The following is an 18,441-nucleotide window of genomic DNA, read 5'->3' as shown; positions in this document are numbered from 1 at the left end:
TTGAGTATGCCTGCAAGAAAATGAATCTTAGGTTTTTGTATGGTGACATATATGTACTTTGCTAATAAATTTACTTTTAACTTTTGAGGCCTCTAACCTGTAGTTATTTAATGCTCTCCAATTTATCAAAGGCCTTTTATAATCATCGCATAATCTCAATTCTGAATCTAACCTTGCTGGTGAAGCTGAACCTTAGTCACTGCCTAACACTGTGTTTTCTCTCCTTGTCTTCACTCCACTTTTGCTTTAATTTCACCTTTGGATTGGTTCCTTTGTTTCTCCATTGCCCTGACCCCTCCCCTGCCCTCATATGTACCTGTCATTTCCTATAAACCACCCTAGCATGGCAGGGGACTGACTTGATGCACAATCATGTCCTGAGTGACGATGACCTGTCAAGCCTGGACTCGGCTCGCCGCAGCAGCCTCTCCCGCCTCGAACCTGCTGACCTGTCCGAGGATTCTGATTATGACAGTATATGGCTGGCCCACAGTTACCGAACGGCCTCAACCTCTCGTAAAAGCTGCTGTTCGTATATTTCTCACCAGAACTAAGAGCTCCAGTTTGTAAGAGTTGCTTGTATAAATTTGGCTGTTTTATGTTTCCCTACTGTACTGTACCAAAATGTTAATGTGTCAAAGCCAGATACTTTGGCTGTTCTATCCAAGGCTCCTGTTTCTCATCTCCCTGTCCTTGGTGCTAATGAGTCAGGCAGTATAGGAGCACTCACTCTGTGGTTAGCAGACCTCAACACAGGCTGCTGACCGAGCTGGGGCTGCAATTGACTTCATTACCTTGACCCAGGGGCAGTTCACTGACCAGAGTCCTGCTGGTTATGGGTAGCCACCAACCTTCCTGTGGGTGTGGTTTCTGGATGGGAGTTGGAGGGGAGTTCATGTTCAGATAGCTGGTTGATAGAATGCTGCTTTGTGTGACTTAGTCATCCATGCAGCAGGTGCTGCAGGGTGAATGTTGGTCCTTGGTAACTGAATGCCAGAGAGGAACATAAGTTCTGCTGCTGGATGGGGTATAGAGCTCACAGAAACAAGTATTTGAATTTAGAGGCTCAGTAGAACCAGAATTATTGAGTTCAATTGCGGTCTTGGCATGTGCCAAACTTGGCAGATACCTAGCAGGTCCAAGATGATATTCATTGCATTCCTTTGCATCTGTTCCGTTGGCTGTTTTCATTTGACGTTGTGCTTTCTGCTCTTGTTGATAGTCAGTTATGTCTCATCAGAATAGTCAGTTATTTCTCATCAAAAATATTTTGGCAGTAGTTGTGTTTTGATTGAGTGGTTGCTTTATACTGTTTAACGTTTAAAAATCAGATGTGCAGGGTCATTGAGCAGAGGGTGGTAGTGTGGAGTCCTGGGGTAAAGTAAAACTTAGCTTGTCTGGAGTGTAAGATATGAGAAGCTCTCGATAAAATGTTTGACCATGAAACACTTGAAGTACCGGCTAAATTCTGTGACCTTGCACTTCAGTGCAGGGCTTCATTTGCACTTAGAAGCAGAGATTGACCTGGAATTGTTTCCCTGTCAGAATTATGCAAGGGTGATGAAGCCCAGTGCTTGGTGTAGAGATGAATGTCAAGGGTCTGAGATTCTTGGGGAGCTGAGATTTGTACAGGGAGACGACCACAGCAAGCCATGCGCATCAAAGGGACAGCACTTGCAATACTGTCTTAAACATTGCCACACCACCTAGTGTGCTTCATAGTGAGAGGACTCTGGCTGCAGCTTGGAGAGGGTAAACAGAAGCCTTGGGAGTGATGGTGTAACACTTCAGACTGAAGCTGTTTGGGTAATGACTGTGGGAGGAAGGGTTAAGCACTTGTGTATTGAGGCTGCTTTTTGATGGTGTTCTTGGATGGAATTGACCTCTCAGGGAAGCACTAAGTTCTGCTTGCAGTTCCAGCAGATCTGTGGTGAAAGCTGATCTACTTCAACTTGACATCTGCCAATGTCGATCTAAATTTGTTACCGAAAAGGTCAGCATCAACCTTCTGTGAGGCAGTGGTGGTGAGGATTCTCCTTGACCAGCTGTGGCTGTGGTGCCAGAGAGGTGGTTTCACAATTTGGACCCAACGCTTAAAGTTCCAAATCAGGATGTTGTGCAGTGTGAAGAGGGCAGCACTCCTATGTACCTGAAGCCCTTTGTCTGGACAGGAGGTATTGCAGGTTTGGAAGGTGCTGTTGGGAGTAGCCTAGGCAAGTACATGGGCTGTATTTGGTCAGTGGTGGTGCTCAGAAATGTGTATGGTCTTCTATTCCCCTAGGCTGCTTGCATGTGGTACTTCTAAGACCAGCAAATGCAGTTGCTTAATGGAAAGTTCAGCTGCGCTGTTCATGCTCAGATATTGCCCTCTTCTGTCTATTAAGTCTGAGGCCCGGTGGTGAAGATGGTGGGAGTGATTTCTTGTTTCAACCTGCGTGCTGCGGTGATTTGTTTCAGGGACATTAGTTTAGGCTGAGCAACAAGTATTTTCTTCCTTGGTTGGAAATGGGAAGTGGGGGACTACCTGCCATTCCTGCTGGGAGGGGCTTTCACTTGGTGTAACACAGAGAAGTTTCTCATTGGGCTGTACTGCTTGCCCAGCACCTCCCAGTCCTGGCAACATCCTCACTATGGACTTGTTCCCCACTAGCTGTGGCTGGATGTAAGGTGGTCCAGTCTATGAGGCAGGATCTGGATGTTTGTGTGGATGTGAGGCAGGGTCTTGCTGTGGGGTGGAGTAGAGTCTGGCTCAAGTGTGGGTAAGTTGCGGATGTTGATGTGTGGGTGGCTGTGCACCTTTTACTGTTTTCAAATGGCCCAGTGCTCTTCACATCAATGATTTTGTCTGATCAAGTCGTAAAGCCAGATATTAGTGTAGATAACAAAAAAGACAGACAGAAACATTCAGAGACAGAACCCCAGAATTTATTGCAGGCCATTGAATGATTGGCTGCCAGTGGTGGACAGTGCAGTACAGGGATGATAAATGGGCTGGAATTGGAGGAGTGTAGCACTCAGATGTGTTAGTGAATAGGAGATATTAACATCCAGACTGGTCACCAGGGTCTGAAACAGGAACCGCAATGCAGGAAATAGTTGACAGGCCAAGGTACATCAGTGGAAGGGGACCCTTTCCTGCTTCTGATAGAGGGCCTTTGACCCTAACACTGTCTCTGTTTCTCTTCCCACAGACGCTGCAGGACCTGCTAAGTGTTTCCAGCATTTGCTTGTTTTATACTTCCAGCATCAGCAGATTTTTTTGTTAATTGTCACCAAGCTGATGGGGGAGAATTGGGACAGTGTTGGGGTAGCAGTGCTTCCAGAGGCTGTGTGGTCTTTAGAACCCTGCCCTTTCCCTCAGTTGAAGTAATTAAAGACTTGTTTTGCCATAATTGTAGCTGTAGTTTGTAACTTACTGTGGGTTTCTATGTGAAGTACCTCTAAGTTTTCAGTGAGTTTGTAACATGCCTCATTGTTGAAAATTGATTTTCCTATTATTTTGTATTTTACATAAACCAATTGAGTCTTTCAGATTTTCAAAATAAAAGCTGCATTTCAATTATACAGCATAGTTTTAACTATTAAATTTTATACCATGTTGAGCATTAACAGTGTTTGTGAAAGCAAAAGGCAAATTAACTTCATCAATTTGTCAGCCACATCTATTTATTATAAAGTTAGATTTCAAACTCAAAGTCTAGCTTTGAATTTAAGCTGTGATTTCTGATTTATTTAAGATATAATATATCACTCTATATCGGAGTAGCCAAACATTGTAATTTATTATTTGACAGCAGAATTTAAATAACTTGAAATACTTCACTGTTTTCATTTACGCCAGATACTTGGTGAAAGGTTGTGTTTGATTGGCATTGATATTGTGTGGTGTTTTTGTAAATTGGTGCATAGTAATTATTCAGGTCACTGTTTCACAATGTGTAATCTGTTTTTAGAAGGTTAAACTCTGCAGTGATCACTGAATATTATTCACTGTTTATCACACCTAGTCAGGATTTCAGCAATTACTATGTGGGCACCTCCAGTTCAATGTGATTGTTTTAGTTCTGGGTCAAACATGGCGCTAGTTTTAATTCTGTGATTGATATCAATGTTCTGCATCTGTGGCACATGCAACAAGTTTCATAGCCTCACCCAGGAGCTGAGGATCAGGCTTTCACTGGGGCTTGGGTAATGTTAGCAATCCTCCTGGAAGCTCTTCAGTGAACCAGCTGAAAAATTTATAACCCTCTCTCAGTCTGCAGTGATTGTTTCCTGAATTCAATCCACAACCTGCTCTGATGGAGCTTGGATTTATAGCTGTTACCTGGAACAGAGCATGGCATGATGGTGGCAGCTGTCATATCGATTTCTGCCTGATTTCTCAGCATGCTCTTCATTTACACACTAAATGTGGTCTTGGCTGATGACTTCCAGCAGGGTCTAGCATCTCCGAGTTTGGGGTTAAGGGTGATGTTTGAATCTAAAATCACAACGATTTCCTCAGATCACAGATCCATGGTGTTCTGATTCGCTCTCTATTTGATCACTCAGCTGCAGTTGTCAGCAGGTGTATCTTCTGTAAAACTGGCCCCTGAGCAAGTTCTGGTGGCTCCAGATCCTGATTTTCTGATTTGGCATCTATCCTCTACTGAGATAGGCTGCCACTTAGAGAAAGGTGAAATGGTAAGGGAAGAGGGTAATAAGTTGCCTTGGATTGGAGGCTACAGACTGGGGCTAACAGGTTGCATGTGTCCATAGAACTCCAGTTTGGGCACTCCTGGTTGTTAGGTGTGTATAAGAATACTGTTTGTGCTGTATTCATCATTATCTGGTATAATGAACAATGCTGCTGGAATGTCCAATTTCTCCAAATTGAACCTTCCTACATTGTATAAAATAAGATGGTTTCAGGCCATTGATTGGATTCTAGTTATACCAGCAACCTGTAATTTCTGGTTAACTGGAGCGTGATAGTATTTAAAAAATGTGAGTGAGTGATTTATCATAACACATAGGAAGGCTCCTTGTATAATGAGGTGGGGTGGAGACAACTCGTATGTATAGGGTAGCACTTAACCAAACACAACTCAGTGTGTCCTGTTGTACACTCGGTAGCTTCTGTGCTGTGCAGTTCTGTTTCAGTAATAGCTAATTGTTTGCAAAAAAAAAGCAGTTTCAAGAATTAAGGCCTTTAAATAAACAATCTTTTGTATATTTGAGTGTTGCATTTGTACAGTGTATGACTGTCTCTTGTGATCTGCATTTATCCAACTCAAGTGTTTGTTTTTTAAAGTAATTCACTTCCATTGTAAAATACAGTTGAAAATAAAATGTCTTTATTATAGTGTTGTTTTGTATTATATGTTGAACTTTGCAAAGCTGAGATTAATTGATATTATGGCCTGATGAAAGGGCATTGCTGGTGATGGTGTAGGAACAGAAATGGACTGTATGGATCATTGTCTATGCTGTGTTCAGCAAAGTGAGCCAAGAAATCTTTTCACCTTGCAATCTGAACCCTAGTCATTCTCACAGGTAGATCACTGGTCATTAGCTCCTAGATTATTCTAATAAAACTGACAGCAGTTGTAATGGATATTGATGTTTGATACTTTACTGAATTTATAATCCCATAGTGCCATCTGTTTTCAGATTCAAACTTTTATTCAAGTGACATGAAGCAATGGCCATTTGTGATTAATGTAATCCAGCCCCATGTCTTCATCTGTCCAGACAAATCAACTAATTTATAAAGTATTACAATGATAGTATTCAGGAGCAAAATTGCCTTCTGTTTCTTCTTGACTTTCCTGGGAGAGAGCAAACAATGCTTTATCTGAAAAAACTCAGCAATGTTTCATTCCAGGCTGTTCTCTTCTCCAACCTGAGGGAAGGATCTTGCACAGATTTTGAACAGCATCCTATTGAAGACTGAAGTGGGATATAAAGTGGGTTTCTGACTGGGCAGCTTCCAGCTCCAACCTCACTGTTGTTGCAACAGGAACCTGGAACCATAAACCCTGCTTAAAGCAGCTTGTGCTGAGATTGGATTTAAGTTGCCCTATACACATTGAGCCCAATGTTGTCCTCGTGCTGTGGGGTAGATTGGGAGCAGATGATTGTTATATCATACTGGTGCATTCTTCAAAAAGGTTTCGATAGTTTCCCCACTGAGAATTCCCACGGATTTTTATTTGGAAGTGGTGATGAGGCGCTGCCCAGAATTCCTGAATTCCAGGTGTGTAATGTCCAGGTGTCATTTTGGACTGGTTTGAACTGGTCTTTATCATTTGGTGTGAACAATTGTGCCTCTGGGCAGAGGTACACTGGTCACCCTGAATGCACCTTTTTGTAATGTCAGTGAAGTCAGCTTACACACTCGAGCTTAGTGTCTGTTTTGCCCGCTGTTTAATTCTACAAGAAGACAGTGACAGAGGAGCTTTGAAGGCAGTCGGCAGCAGGACTGACACTTTATTAGGTGAACCTTTCTGGTACTAGGTAGGACTATACTGCTGTAGCCCATCCACATCAGGGTTTGACATGTTGTGCATTTTGAGATGTTCTTCTGCACACCACTGTTGTAACATATGGTAATTTGAGTTACTGTCACCTTCCTGTCAGCTTGAACCAGTCTGGCCATTCTCCTCTGACCTCTGTCATTCACAAGGTGCTTCTGCCCACAGAACTGCCGCTGACTGGATGCTTTTTTTTTGTACCGTTCTCTGTAACCTCCAGAAACTGTTGTGCATGAAAGTCCCAGGAGGTCAACACTTTCTGAGACACTCAAACCACCCCGTCTGGCACTAACAATCATTCCACAGTCAAAGTCACGTGGATCTAATTTCTTCCCCATTCTGAAGTTTGATCTGAACAACAACTGAACCTCTTGACCATGTCTGTGATGCTTTTATGCATTGAGTTGCTGCCACATGATCGGCTGATTAGATATTAACACTAACAATCAGGTGTAGCTAATGAAGTAGCCACTGAATGTATGTTCAGAACAGTGGGCTTGTCTGCCGGGGAAGTGCACAACTACTGTCACCACAGCAAAAGACACCCCTCTATAATGAGCAGCAGAAGCCCCTCTACTCTAGGGGTGCTGGTTGCTAGACAGTTAGTGTAACCCTTTACTGTGCTAGTGATTGGGTTCAATTTCTCCACTGACTGTAAGGAGTTTGTACGTCCTCCCCATGAATGTGTGGGTTTCCTCCAAGTGCTCTGGTTTCCTCCCAGATTCCACAGATGTATAAGTTAGGGTTAGTAAGTTGTTGGCATGTGTGTTAGCATCAGCAGCATGGCAGCACTTGCAGGCTGCCCCCAGCACATCCTCAGATTGTGATGGTCATTGATGTGAACGACGCATTTCACTGTATGTTTTGATGTACATATGATAAGTAAAGCTCAACTTCAGTCTGCTTGGATCTGGCACATTGGACCACAGTATCTAACCCAGTCTTACTGAAGCGGTATGGTCTCAGCATGTGGCGCTTAGCATCCCGAATGACTGTAGCATTCAAGAGGCTAACTGCGTTTAGGTGAGTTGCCATAGTCACTCTGTCCCCTCCAAATGAGCAACTTGTAGAGGTTGCACCTGTTGTAAATGAGAGGCCATCAACACCAGTTAGTGCTGTCTGTCCCATTCCATCTGAACACAGTATTAAATGATCTCGAAGAACATCAGCCTGCAATGTTTACGTCCGATTCTGTCTCCACAGATGCCGCCTGGTTTGCTGGGCATTTCCTGTTTTATTCCAGATTTACTGCATCTTGTTTGAATGATACCTTCCTCTTCATTATGCAATTTATTTATACAATTTATTTCCTTCAACCACACACACCCACTCAGGAGGTTGAGGGGTGCCTGCCATTAGGAGTAGAAACATCTACATGGAAGATGTGCCCACTCTAATATTCGGCAGATCACTTGTTTTTTGTTTGAGGAACTGATTATACTGCATAGGTGAAATAATTTTACAGGCTGTGTTGGTTTCAATTTAAAACTGTTGTACCTTTCCAAATGGAGTGTTGGTAAGTTCCCCCTCATGTTCCCCTTCAGCATTTCACCTTTCACCATTAACCCATGACCTCTAGTTCTAGTCTCACCCAACCTCAGTGGAAAAGCATGGCTACATTTCCCTGTCAATACCTTCATAACTTTGCATACCTCTTTCAAATCTCCCTCATTCTCTTGCGCTGTGAGGAATAAAGTACTAACCTATTTAATCTTTCCCTGTAACTCGGGTCCACAAGCGTTGGCAACATTTTATAAATTTCTCTGTAATCTTTCAATCTTATTGACATCTTTCCTGCCGGTTGGTGAACTAGACTCCATACAGTACTCCAAACTAGGCCTCATCAACATCTTATACAGCATCGACATAACATCCCAACTTCTGTACCGAGTACTTTGGCTTATAAAGGCCAATGTGCCTAAAGCTCTGTTTATGCCCGTAGCTGGGGGGGGGGGGGCGGGGGTCGGTGCTGGGCCCCCAGCTGTTTACCACTTACATTGATGATTGGAAGAGGGGAGTGAGTGTAGCGTAGCAAAATTTGCTGATAACACTAAACTGAGTGAAAAAGAGGATGTGGAGAGTCTGCAGAGGGATATAGATAGGTTAAGTGAGTGGGCCAAGATCTGGCAGATGGAATACAACACTGGTAAATGCAAGATCATCCACGTTGGAAGGAATAATAGAAGAGCAGATTATTATTTAAATGGTGAAAGATTGCAGCATGCTGTTGTGCAGAGGGACTTGGGAGTGCTTGTTCATGAATCGCAAAAAGTTGGCTTGCAGGTACAACGGGTTATTAAGAAGGCAAACGGAATGTTGGCCTTCATTTCTAGAGGGATTGAATTCAAGAGCAGGGAGGTCATGCTGCAACTATACAGGGTACTGGTGAGGATGCACCTGGAGTACTGTGTGCAGTTCTGGTCTCCATACACGAGGAAGGATATACTGGCTTTGGAGGCAGTGCAGAGGAGGTTCACCAGGTTGATTCCAGGGATGTAGGGGTTAACCTATGAGGAGAGATTGAGATGCCTGGGACTATACTCTCTAGAATTCAGAAGAATGAGAGGGGATCTTATAAAAACATACAAATTTTGAAAGGGATAGATAAGATAGAAGTAGGAAAGTTGTTTCTATTGGTAGGTGAGACTAGAGCTAGGGGACATTGCTTCAAGATTCAGGGGAGAAGATTTAGGACGGAGATGAGAAGAAACTGTTTTTCCCAGAGAGTGGTGAATCTGTGGAATTCTCTGCCCAGGGAAGTAGTTGAGGGTTCTTCACTAAATATATTTAAGATACAGTTAGATAGATTTTTACATAGTAGGGGAATTAAGGGTTATGGAGAAAAGGCAGTTAGATGGAGCTGAGTTTACGGACAGATTAGCCATGATCTTATTGAATGGTGGGGCAGGCTCGATGGGCCAGATGGCCTATTCCTGCTCCTATTTCTTATGTTCTTATGTACCTGTGATGCCACTTTCTGGGAATTATGGATCTGTATTCCCTGGTCCCTCTGTTCTACTGCACTTTTCAGTGCCTGTGTAAGTCCTACCCTGTTTTGTTCTCCTAAAGTGCAACACCTCACACTTTTCTGCATTTAATTCCAGCTGCCATTTTTTGGCACATTTTTCATGCTGGTCCAGATCCCAGTACAAGCTTTGATAGCTTTCTTCACTGTCCACTACGCCCTTAATCTTAGTATCATTTGCAAATTTGCTGATGCAGTTTACCACATTATCATCCAGATCGTTGATATAGACAACGGACCCCAGCACTGATCCCTGCAGCACACTGTCAGTCACAAGCCTCCAGTCAGAGAAGCAATCATCTACTACAGGTTTCCCCCGCCATCCAAAGGTAGAGCGTTCCTATGAAACTGTTCGTAAGCCGGAATGTCGTAAAGCGAAGAAGCAATTACCATTTATTTATATGGGAAAATTTTGTGAGCGTTCGCAGACCCAGAAATAACCTACCAAATCATGCCAAATAACACATAAAACCTAAAATAACAGTAACATATAGTAAAAGCAGGAATGATATGATAAATACACAGCCTATATAAAGTAGAAATACTTTTCCACAATCATTGCCTGAACTGTTCTCCGTAGCGAAAATCTCACGCAAGCGCCGTCGGCAAAAACACGGCGCAAGTGCTCTCCAGTAACCTTTAAGCTATGAAGCTGCCAAATCATACCAAATAACACGTAAAAATACACAGCCGATATAAAGTAGAAATAATGTATGTACAGTGTAGTATCACTTACGGGAATCGGGAAGACAGCTTGCCGAGCACACTGATGATGGTGTGTTAGGCTGAGTCGTCAGAGGTTGGGGTGGTGCAGTGGCCCCCACCCTCCGGGCAGCGAACCAATACCGATCCGCGAAGCGTGCGGGGATACAGCGGTAGCCGGGAGGCATACAGCACATCTTTGAGAAAAAAGCCGAAATAAGCTTGCTAATTAATTACGTGCCAGGTGGCACCTAATTAATTAGCATTTTTATTTCGGCTTTTTTCTTAAAGATGTGCTGTGTGCCTCCCGGCTACCGCTGCATTCTCTGCGAGTCGGTATCTGTCCACGGCCTGGGGGTTGGGATGGTGGGACACTGGGGTGCCATCTCATCGTCCTCTGTTTCCATTAGGGCAGACAGGTCATCTTCTTCGATCTCTGCCTGCCTTGATGTCGAAGGTCGAGGTTCGTCGTCTGCTGTGGCTGATGTGGAAGGCTTGCCTGACTGCTGAGCCTCGCGCATTTTTAGATCATACAGTTCTTTGTAAGCACTCAAACCATCTTACAAATATGCCCTAAAATGACGTACCCTTTCAAAATTAAAGTCGTACTTTATCATTACTCATTCGGTTTCGATTGTTATCCTTTCCTCTTCCAATTACATCAGCTATTCATCTATTAGTTCTTGGTCATGGGATGCCAAAACCTCTTCAACATCATCTTCGTCAACTTCCACAAGCCAAACTCACTTTGTCCTTACTTCGTTCACCACGATCGAAACGCTTAATTATGTCTAGTTTTACGCTAAGTGTAACGCCCTTACGAGCTCTTACAGGCTTTTCTGATAACTTAGAACTCATCTTGCTAACGGATGCTCACAGGCACGTATTTAAGCAATGCCAGCGAGAATGCCGTTCCGAATCCGGGGGAGGAGCGGCTGCTCGGGGCTCGCGCTGCCTTTTTTTAATCACGTGTTGCTTTTTTCGTGCATTGCCTTTTTTCGTAACAGTGAAAACACCTGTTAGCGAAAACAGAGAACTAATGTAGGTCTTTCATAACAGTGAGGTTTCGTAAAGTGAATGTTCGAAAAGCGGGGGACACCTGTACCACTTTCTGGCTTCTCCTGTGAAGCCAATGTCTAATCCAATTTACTACCTCATCCTGAATGCCAAGTAAAATTGACATTGCAAACTGCAGTTCATCTCCACCCATACTTGCAAAAGGGCTAGACTATATTTTGTGATGCAAAAGTCTGTCTTTCTCACCTGGGCTTTATCAGCACTCAGGGAATTATGAGTTCGGCTCGGATTACTGGGAAAGGAGGCTACTGATCGACACAAGGGTCATCAGTATTGTACGGGACAGCAGGGCTGGCAAGGACACTTTCTCAGTAGAGGGTTTGCAGCTTGGTAATTGTAGAGCTACACACCTCCATACTGAAGGGTCAGGTAGTACCTTTTGCAGGCATGGATTGGACAGTCTGGGCTATGACATCCACTTAATTTCTGTCCAGTTACTTTATTGACTGTGGCTCAGTGATTAAGATTCTCTCTTGGGGCAGATGGTTTAGGTTTAAGTGGATTCAGACTTGAGCACTTAGCACTCCCGTTGTGAGAGTTGTCAAATCTTATGTTACTGAAACAAGCCTATCAGCTCACCCTGCCAATACAAGCATTGGGTGCCCACCTACACCAATCCCATGTAGATATGAGAGCCTGCAGATGCTGCAGTCTGGCAAACACAATTTGCTGGAAGAACTCCGGGTTGAGCAGCATCTGTGGTAGGGAGAGGAATTGTCAACATTGTCAGGTTTCTGATGCAGGGTTTTGACCCAAAATGTCGACAACTCCTTTCCCCCCACAGATGCTGCTCAACTCACTGAGTTTTCCAGCTGATTGTGTGCTTCTACAAGCCCCCTGTAGCACCACTCAGTCCACAGACGCTTGTGCCTTGACAATTCAGAGGTTCGTCTAGATGTGAGGGCACCTACCCATTCGGCCAGTGAGCTCCAGATTTCAACCATCCTCATCCCTCTAAACCTGTCCTTTTAGCCCAAACCCTCTGTCCAATGGTAGACACATCTGCCACAGGGAAGTGCCTCCTGCTGTCTGTGCTGATACATAATTTTGTATATCTTATTCACGTTTCACTCATCTTCCTCGGCTCCAACAAAAACAGCACTAGTATCCAGTCTCTCCTCAGTACTGAAGTGCTCTGTACTGGTGAAAAGTCTATGCACGCTCTACGTCCTTTCTATAATGTGGCAACCAGAACTGCACCCATGTGCTCTATGCAATATTGAGTTGTAGCATATCTTCCCTACCCTTGTACCTCAGCTAAAGAAGGCAAGTATTGTGTGAGCCACCTGCACCATTTTCAAACATGGACCATTATGGTACAGGCCACAATATTGTGCTGTGAGGAAAGGTGCTATATAATCCAATGGCTGTTGTGGTGGCTCATGGGTACCTGGCCTAGGAAGGGATCCTGATAACTGCTCCGAATTTAAAATGGCAGAACTAAACCCGAAGGTTACCTATCATGGAACATAGTCATAGTCATACTTTATTGATCCCGGGGGAAATTGGTTTTCGTTACAGTTGCACCATAAATAATAAATAGTAATAGAAGCATAAATAGTTAAATAGTAATATGTAAATTATGCCAGTAAATTATGAAATAAGTCCAGGACCAGCCTATTGGATCAGGGTGTCTGACCCTCCAAGGGAGGAGTTGTAAAGTTTGATGGCCACAGGCAGGAATGACTTCCTATGACGCTCTGTGTTGCATCTCGGTGGAATGAGTCTCTGGCTGAATGTACTCCTGTGCCCACCCAGTACATTATGTAGTGGATGGGAGACATTGACCAAGATGGCATGCAACTTAGACAGCATCCTCTTTTCAGACACCACCGTCGGAGAGTCCAGTTCCATCCCCACAACATCACTGGCCTTACGAATGAGTTTGTTGATGCTGTTGGTGTCTGCTACCCTCAGCCTGCTGCCCCAGCACACAACAGCAAACATGATAGCACTGGCCACCACAGACTCATAGACCATCCTCAGCATCGTCCGGCAGATGTTAAAGGACCTCAGTCTCCTCAGGAAATAGAGACGGCTCTGACCCTTCTTGTAGACAGCCTCAGTGTTCAACGGGGTGGGGGGGTGGTGTCTTTAGGGTTCTGTTACTCATGGGCAACTACCAGGCCCAGTGCAGGGAAGGGGAGCAGATCTAGTCGCTTGGTGAATAGCAATGCTTTGGAGCATTTTACTGAAGCTCAGGCTTGGTCTTGGTGAGGAACTGGTGAGCTGAGCTTGTATCTGCCCTCTTCACACAGTCACAGGAACTGTATGGATCAAGACGACTGGCAGATAGGAGATGTAGCAATGTGAGGCAGGCTTTTTTGTTTTTGTTGATGAGCTTGGCCCTCCTAGTGTGTTTCTTTCTTTTCTTTTAAAAAAAAAAGGCAAATTTATCCAACAATTTTCCTATCTCATTTGGAGGGAATTGGCATTTAGTGTAGTATAACTTCCTTCCAGTAAACTGCTGGTAGAAACCAAAGGGCTCGAGTTCAAAATAGGTGTTACAGTCAGTGAGATACTGACAATGACCGTCTGTGCATGGCCACACCGGACCGCGCATGGACTGACGTGTATGTGCACACAAATGGGCACGTGTGCACTCACGCACACGGATGCATGCAGATTCTGTGGATGCGTTCAGCACCAGCTGAAGCCTGAAAGCACAGTCACTGGACTGTACACTGCACTCGACTGACACACGTTCATGCGCAGATTGGAAGACTAATATGCTTTTGCATGTGCCTGAGTTACGGTAGATGTGCATACATTTATACATGCAAAAATGAGCACCTTCACATGTGCTCAGTCTGAATCTGTTATACACATGTACGTGTAACTCCCACCGTTATTGTAACATCAGAGTTGTCTGTCTGTGTGTACTTGTCGGTGCCCTGGGATGGGGATTTCAACTTCTAAACCTGTGTTGCAGTGAGCCGTAAAGAATCTGCACCTCAGGTTTTGCTGCCAGAAGAGGAGAAGATGATTGTGGAAGAAACCAACAGCAATGGGCAAACGATCATCGAAGAAAAGTAAGAGGGGTCCATGAGGGATTTGGTTTGGAGTGTGTGAATTATCTAACCCAAGGGAAGTCAGCAGTGGAAAGAACCAGAATCAGATTTATTAGCTCTGGCATTTGTCATGACAGTTTTGTGGCAGCAGTACCATGCAATGCACAAAAAAAATTGCTACAAGTTACAGCAAGAAGATGGGGAGTCATGGTAGCGTAGTGGTCAGCACAAAGCTTTCCAGTACAGGTTCAATTCCCATCGCTGAATGTAAGTTCTCCCTGTGACTGCAGGTGTTTCTTCCTCCCACAGTCCAAAGATGTACCAGTTGGTAGCTTAATTGGTCATGTAAATTGATCAGGCTAGGATTAAATTGGAGATTGCTGAGCGGTGTGGCTCGAAGGACCAGAAGGGCCTATTCCACGCTGTGTCTCAATAAACAAACAAAAAAAATAAATAAATGGTGCAAAAGGAGCAAGTTAGTGATGTAGTATTCATTGACCATTGAGAAATCTGGTGGAGGGGAAGAAGCTGTAGAAATTTGCTAGTCTTTGGTGACGTACCAAATCTCAAACTTCTAATGAAGTAGAGCCGCTGGCTGCTTTCTTTGTAATTGTCTCAATATGTTGGGTTGGGTCCGGGATAGATTTTTAGAGATGTTCAGAAAGCGTGTATCGTGCTCCTTAGCAATGTTTAACAGGCACAGATCGACAGGGAATGGAAGGATACAGAAGGTGCAGAAAGAGGGGGGTTGGTAAGGACATGGTGTGCTGTACTGTTCCACGTCCTGAGCAGGTGGGGTAGTGGAGTTGGGATGGAGAGTCACTGAATTACGGAGCTGGTTCTGGTAATGGAATGGCTAACCCACTCCCTGCACCATCATTACCCAGGGAAGCAAAATACTGCTTTGATCTAAATCCGTGCCTCCATTTTCTCCTTTCCAAACAGGACCCTTGTGGACACAGTTTATGCATTAAAGGACGAGATGCTTGAACTGAAACAGGTACGTAAGTCTACAATACTGAGCACAAGAGACCACTGGCTGAGACCAAGGAGCATTTAGTTAGAGATATATGAGGGAGCAGTGGGACAGGGAAGCCATAGTTCTGCTTATAGTTCTTGTTGTGGGGCAACTGTGAGGATCCTGGGAGATAGACAGAGCACTGAGGCAGAACAAATTCACAGAGCAGAGCTCGTGTACACCATGTGAAATGAAATTCCTTGCTTCTTATGCAAGGTTCACATGGTAAAGAGTAAAGATATTACAACAATAAATACAGTGAGCGTAAATAAAGCAAAAGAAAGGTGCAAAGTCGTGCAAACTGAGGTACTGCAAAGAAATGCTGACACGATAACAATGGAAGAGGTATGTAGCTTTGAAGGTTTGAAAATGTGGCAGCCCTGTTGGGAAGAGGATGTGAAAGAGGTGACTGATTCAGGAGTCTGACGGTATTATGGAAGAAGGTGTCCTTGAGTCTGGTTATCCAGGCTGTTAAGCACCTGTATCTGCCGGAAGGTAGAAGAGAGGGAAGGGAATGGCTAGGGTGGCAGGCATCCTCGATGCCATGTTAGCCTTCCTGAGCGAACACACTGTGGGAGGGACGGTGCCGAGGGAGCATCTCGTTTCCAGATAAGAGGATAAAATATGCGCCAGGACTACACTTGGTACGTTTCAGGCATTCTGATTGGCAGAATTTACAGGCGGCACTGATGTTGGAGAGGTAGCTGCAGATTAAAATGCACCCAGTTTCAGTCCATGCGGCTACTGATACTTCTCCCCACCCATGATGTATGTTCAGTGGCATGCAACGCTGGTGAGCTAACCTTGTGGAAGAGTATCTGACACTGGTGAGGCCACATCTGGAGCTGTGTGTGCTGTTTAGCTCTCTACGCCATAGGAAGACTGCGATCGTACTGGAGAGGGTGCAAAGCATCCCAGGACATTGTCAGAGGTGGAATATTCCCAGGATCTGAGATTAAAGATGCTGTGTTTGTTTTTCTTGAAACAAAGTGAAAGTATTTAGCTGAAGGTATTAAGTGACCTGAAAGTATTTAGAATCATGCAAGAAGAAGGGGACATGCGGATTTCCCTGACAGGTATCTAAGATATGGGGATAAGTTTAACATTTAATAAGTACAAGGAAGGTTTTCAACCTTGGGTGGTTCGAATCTGGAATGTGCTGCCTGAGGTGGTAGTGGAGGCAGAGCGCCACAGCGTTCAAGAAGCTTAAGTAACTGAGTCGCCAAGGTCATGGACGTTAATGGGATCAGTGTAGATGATGCATGGATGTGATTGGTCAAAGAGCCTGTCTCTGTGCTGTACAAATCTGACTCTGTTTCCTTCAGAGCTTCTGTTCCATCCCTGAATGCAGTCTGACTCATTTTTTCATTTGTATCTGTGGTCTAGGAAAGCAAGAAGATGTGGTGTTCTTTGGAAGAGGAGCAGAGAGCTCGCAAGGAACTGGAGAAGCTCATTAGAAAAGTTCTAAAGAATAGGAACGAATTTTCTTGGGATGAAACTAACTTATAATAATCTATCGCGCCAGAAATGGTCATATCTACCTGGGAATTGGTTCATGTAATTAGCAATCAAGCACTTGACCTATTCCCCTGTCATTGGCCTATCTGGTGTTACAGTACAAACATTGACTGGAGTATTTTAATAATTTAAATATCTTTAGTAGGCTGGAGATTGCCTTGTGGAGGTGTCAAGCTTTGAGGCTGAACCCTGCACTTCTGTTACTGCATCGGGTGACTCATGCTCCCAGGATAGAAGCCAGCGGACAGTGGCTTTCTGGCTGATTTGCCCACTGGGGCTGCTGTATTAAAGAGAGCCTAGGACAAGAACCTTCGGTGGAGACCAGTCTGCAGGAGTGTGTTCAGAGTGTTTGGAGGTCGGATCCTGACTGCAAGTGGTGCATTGTTTTAACAACTGACATTCCAATGGAACTTCAAACCTGGGCTCATGGGATCTGGGTGATGGTGTTATGCTTTGAAGTTTCCTTTCCCATTCTCAGCTTAGTAATGGTGCAGAGCCCGATTGTGAATCAATTCTGGTATCTGGTAAAAGTAGACTCTGTGCTGGTCAGTGTTGGGAGTGAACTGTTAGTTCGCACACTGATTGTGTTGACGAAGGAATGGATCCAGCTTTTTATTTTGTGTTTAATTTTGGAGCTGTCTAACTCTGTAATTCCTGCTTTCCCATGGAATGTGCTGGGAGTTGTGCTCTTACAAAGAGCTCCCCTGGAAGGAACGAGATCAGGAAACACTCAGCTCTCCCGACAAATGAGGTTTTGCCTTGGATATTTTCTGAAATCTGCTCCCTATTGGTATTGAACCACACTGGCCGGATTCGCACTACAATAGCCTCTAAAATATCCCATTTACCAGCTCCTGGTGCCATGGGTGATAATTTACACTAAGACCTAACTGGAAAAATAAAGGTGGTTTTAAGTTTTCTTATGTTGTTTATCCATTTTGGCTGTTTGATCTCCTCAAGTTGCATGTTAAAGCCATTGGTTCTGTGGTTCCACAAATGTGGATGGTGCTTCACACCCACTTGGAGACCAGAGCAAGAGAAGATGGGAGAATTCACAGGATTCATAACCTTGCCCCACCCTGGACTCTGGCAATTTTCACTTCAGTTCCTTAAGGCATTTCTGGACATTGTCTGCCGTACCTAGTCATAGTGTTCCCAGTATTTTCCTCATCACAACAGACGCACCATTCAGCAACGTGCCTTCACAAGGGAGCAGTGCCGGGTGCTTCATTCCGTCCTTGAGCACAACCACTTGGCCTCGGAAGGTGTTGGGATCAGTGTGGGTCACTCCTCTTTCTCAGCCTGTCGTCCTACCCACTTTGTTGCCTAAGATCGGAGGGTCTGCAAGAGCGCCTGCTAACTCTGTTGAACTCTCCACAATTTACCCCTGTTCAGTGTTCAGACCTGATGGGGTGAAGTGGATGGGCCCTTTATTCCAGCAGTACGTCAGGAGTTAAAGTAGTCCTCTAATACAGATTGTATATCCCAGTTTAGCATGCACTTTGTTTCACTGTTCAGTTTAAATACCCCATATTGAGACTTGCTCATGAAGGTGCTTCTCAGGGCTGAACCTCT

General features: G+C 44.4%; 1 protein-coding gene across 4 annotated transcripts in view; it reads left to right on the top strand.

Moving 5' to 3' along the window:
* Positions 1-17,785, top strand: part of LOC134346739 (rho guanine nucleotide exchange factor 7-like) — an 82,713-nt gene extending 64,928 nt beyond the window's left edge. For 2 of the 4 annotated variants that reach the window (XM_063048321.1, XM_063048320.1), the window contains exons 19-22: positions 343-528; positions 14,252-14,351; positions 15,276-15,330; positions 16,735-17,785. In XM_063048321.1, the coding sequence (XP_062904391.1) occupies positions 343-528; positions 14,252-14,351; positions 15,276-15,330; positions 16,735-16,857 (464 nt within the window). In that variant the 3' untranslated portion in view covers positions 16,858-17,785. The remainder of the gene's footprint in view (positions 1-342; positions 529-14,251; positions 14,352-15,275; positions 15,331-16,734) is intronic. The other 2 variants (XM_063048323.1, XM_063048322.1) reach the window with 1 other exon arrangement.
* The last annotated feature ends 656 nt before the right edge of the window (positions 17,786-18,441 follow it).

Source organism: Mobula hypostoma, chromosome 5 (assembly GCF_963921235.1).
Source record: "Mobula hypostoma chromosome 5, sMobHyp1.1, whole genome shotgun sequence".
Classification (NCBI taxonomy): Eukaryota; Metazoa; Chordata; class Chondrichthyes; order Myliobatiformes; family Myliobatidae; genus Mobula; species Mobula hypostoma.
Note: the sequence above shows the minus strand (reverse complement) of the source record. Positions and strands in the feature narration are given on the sequence as shown.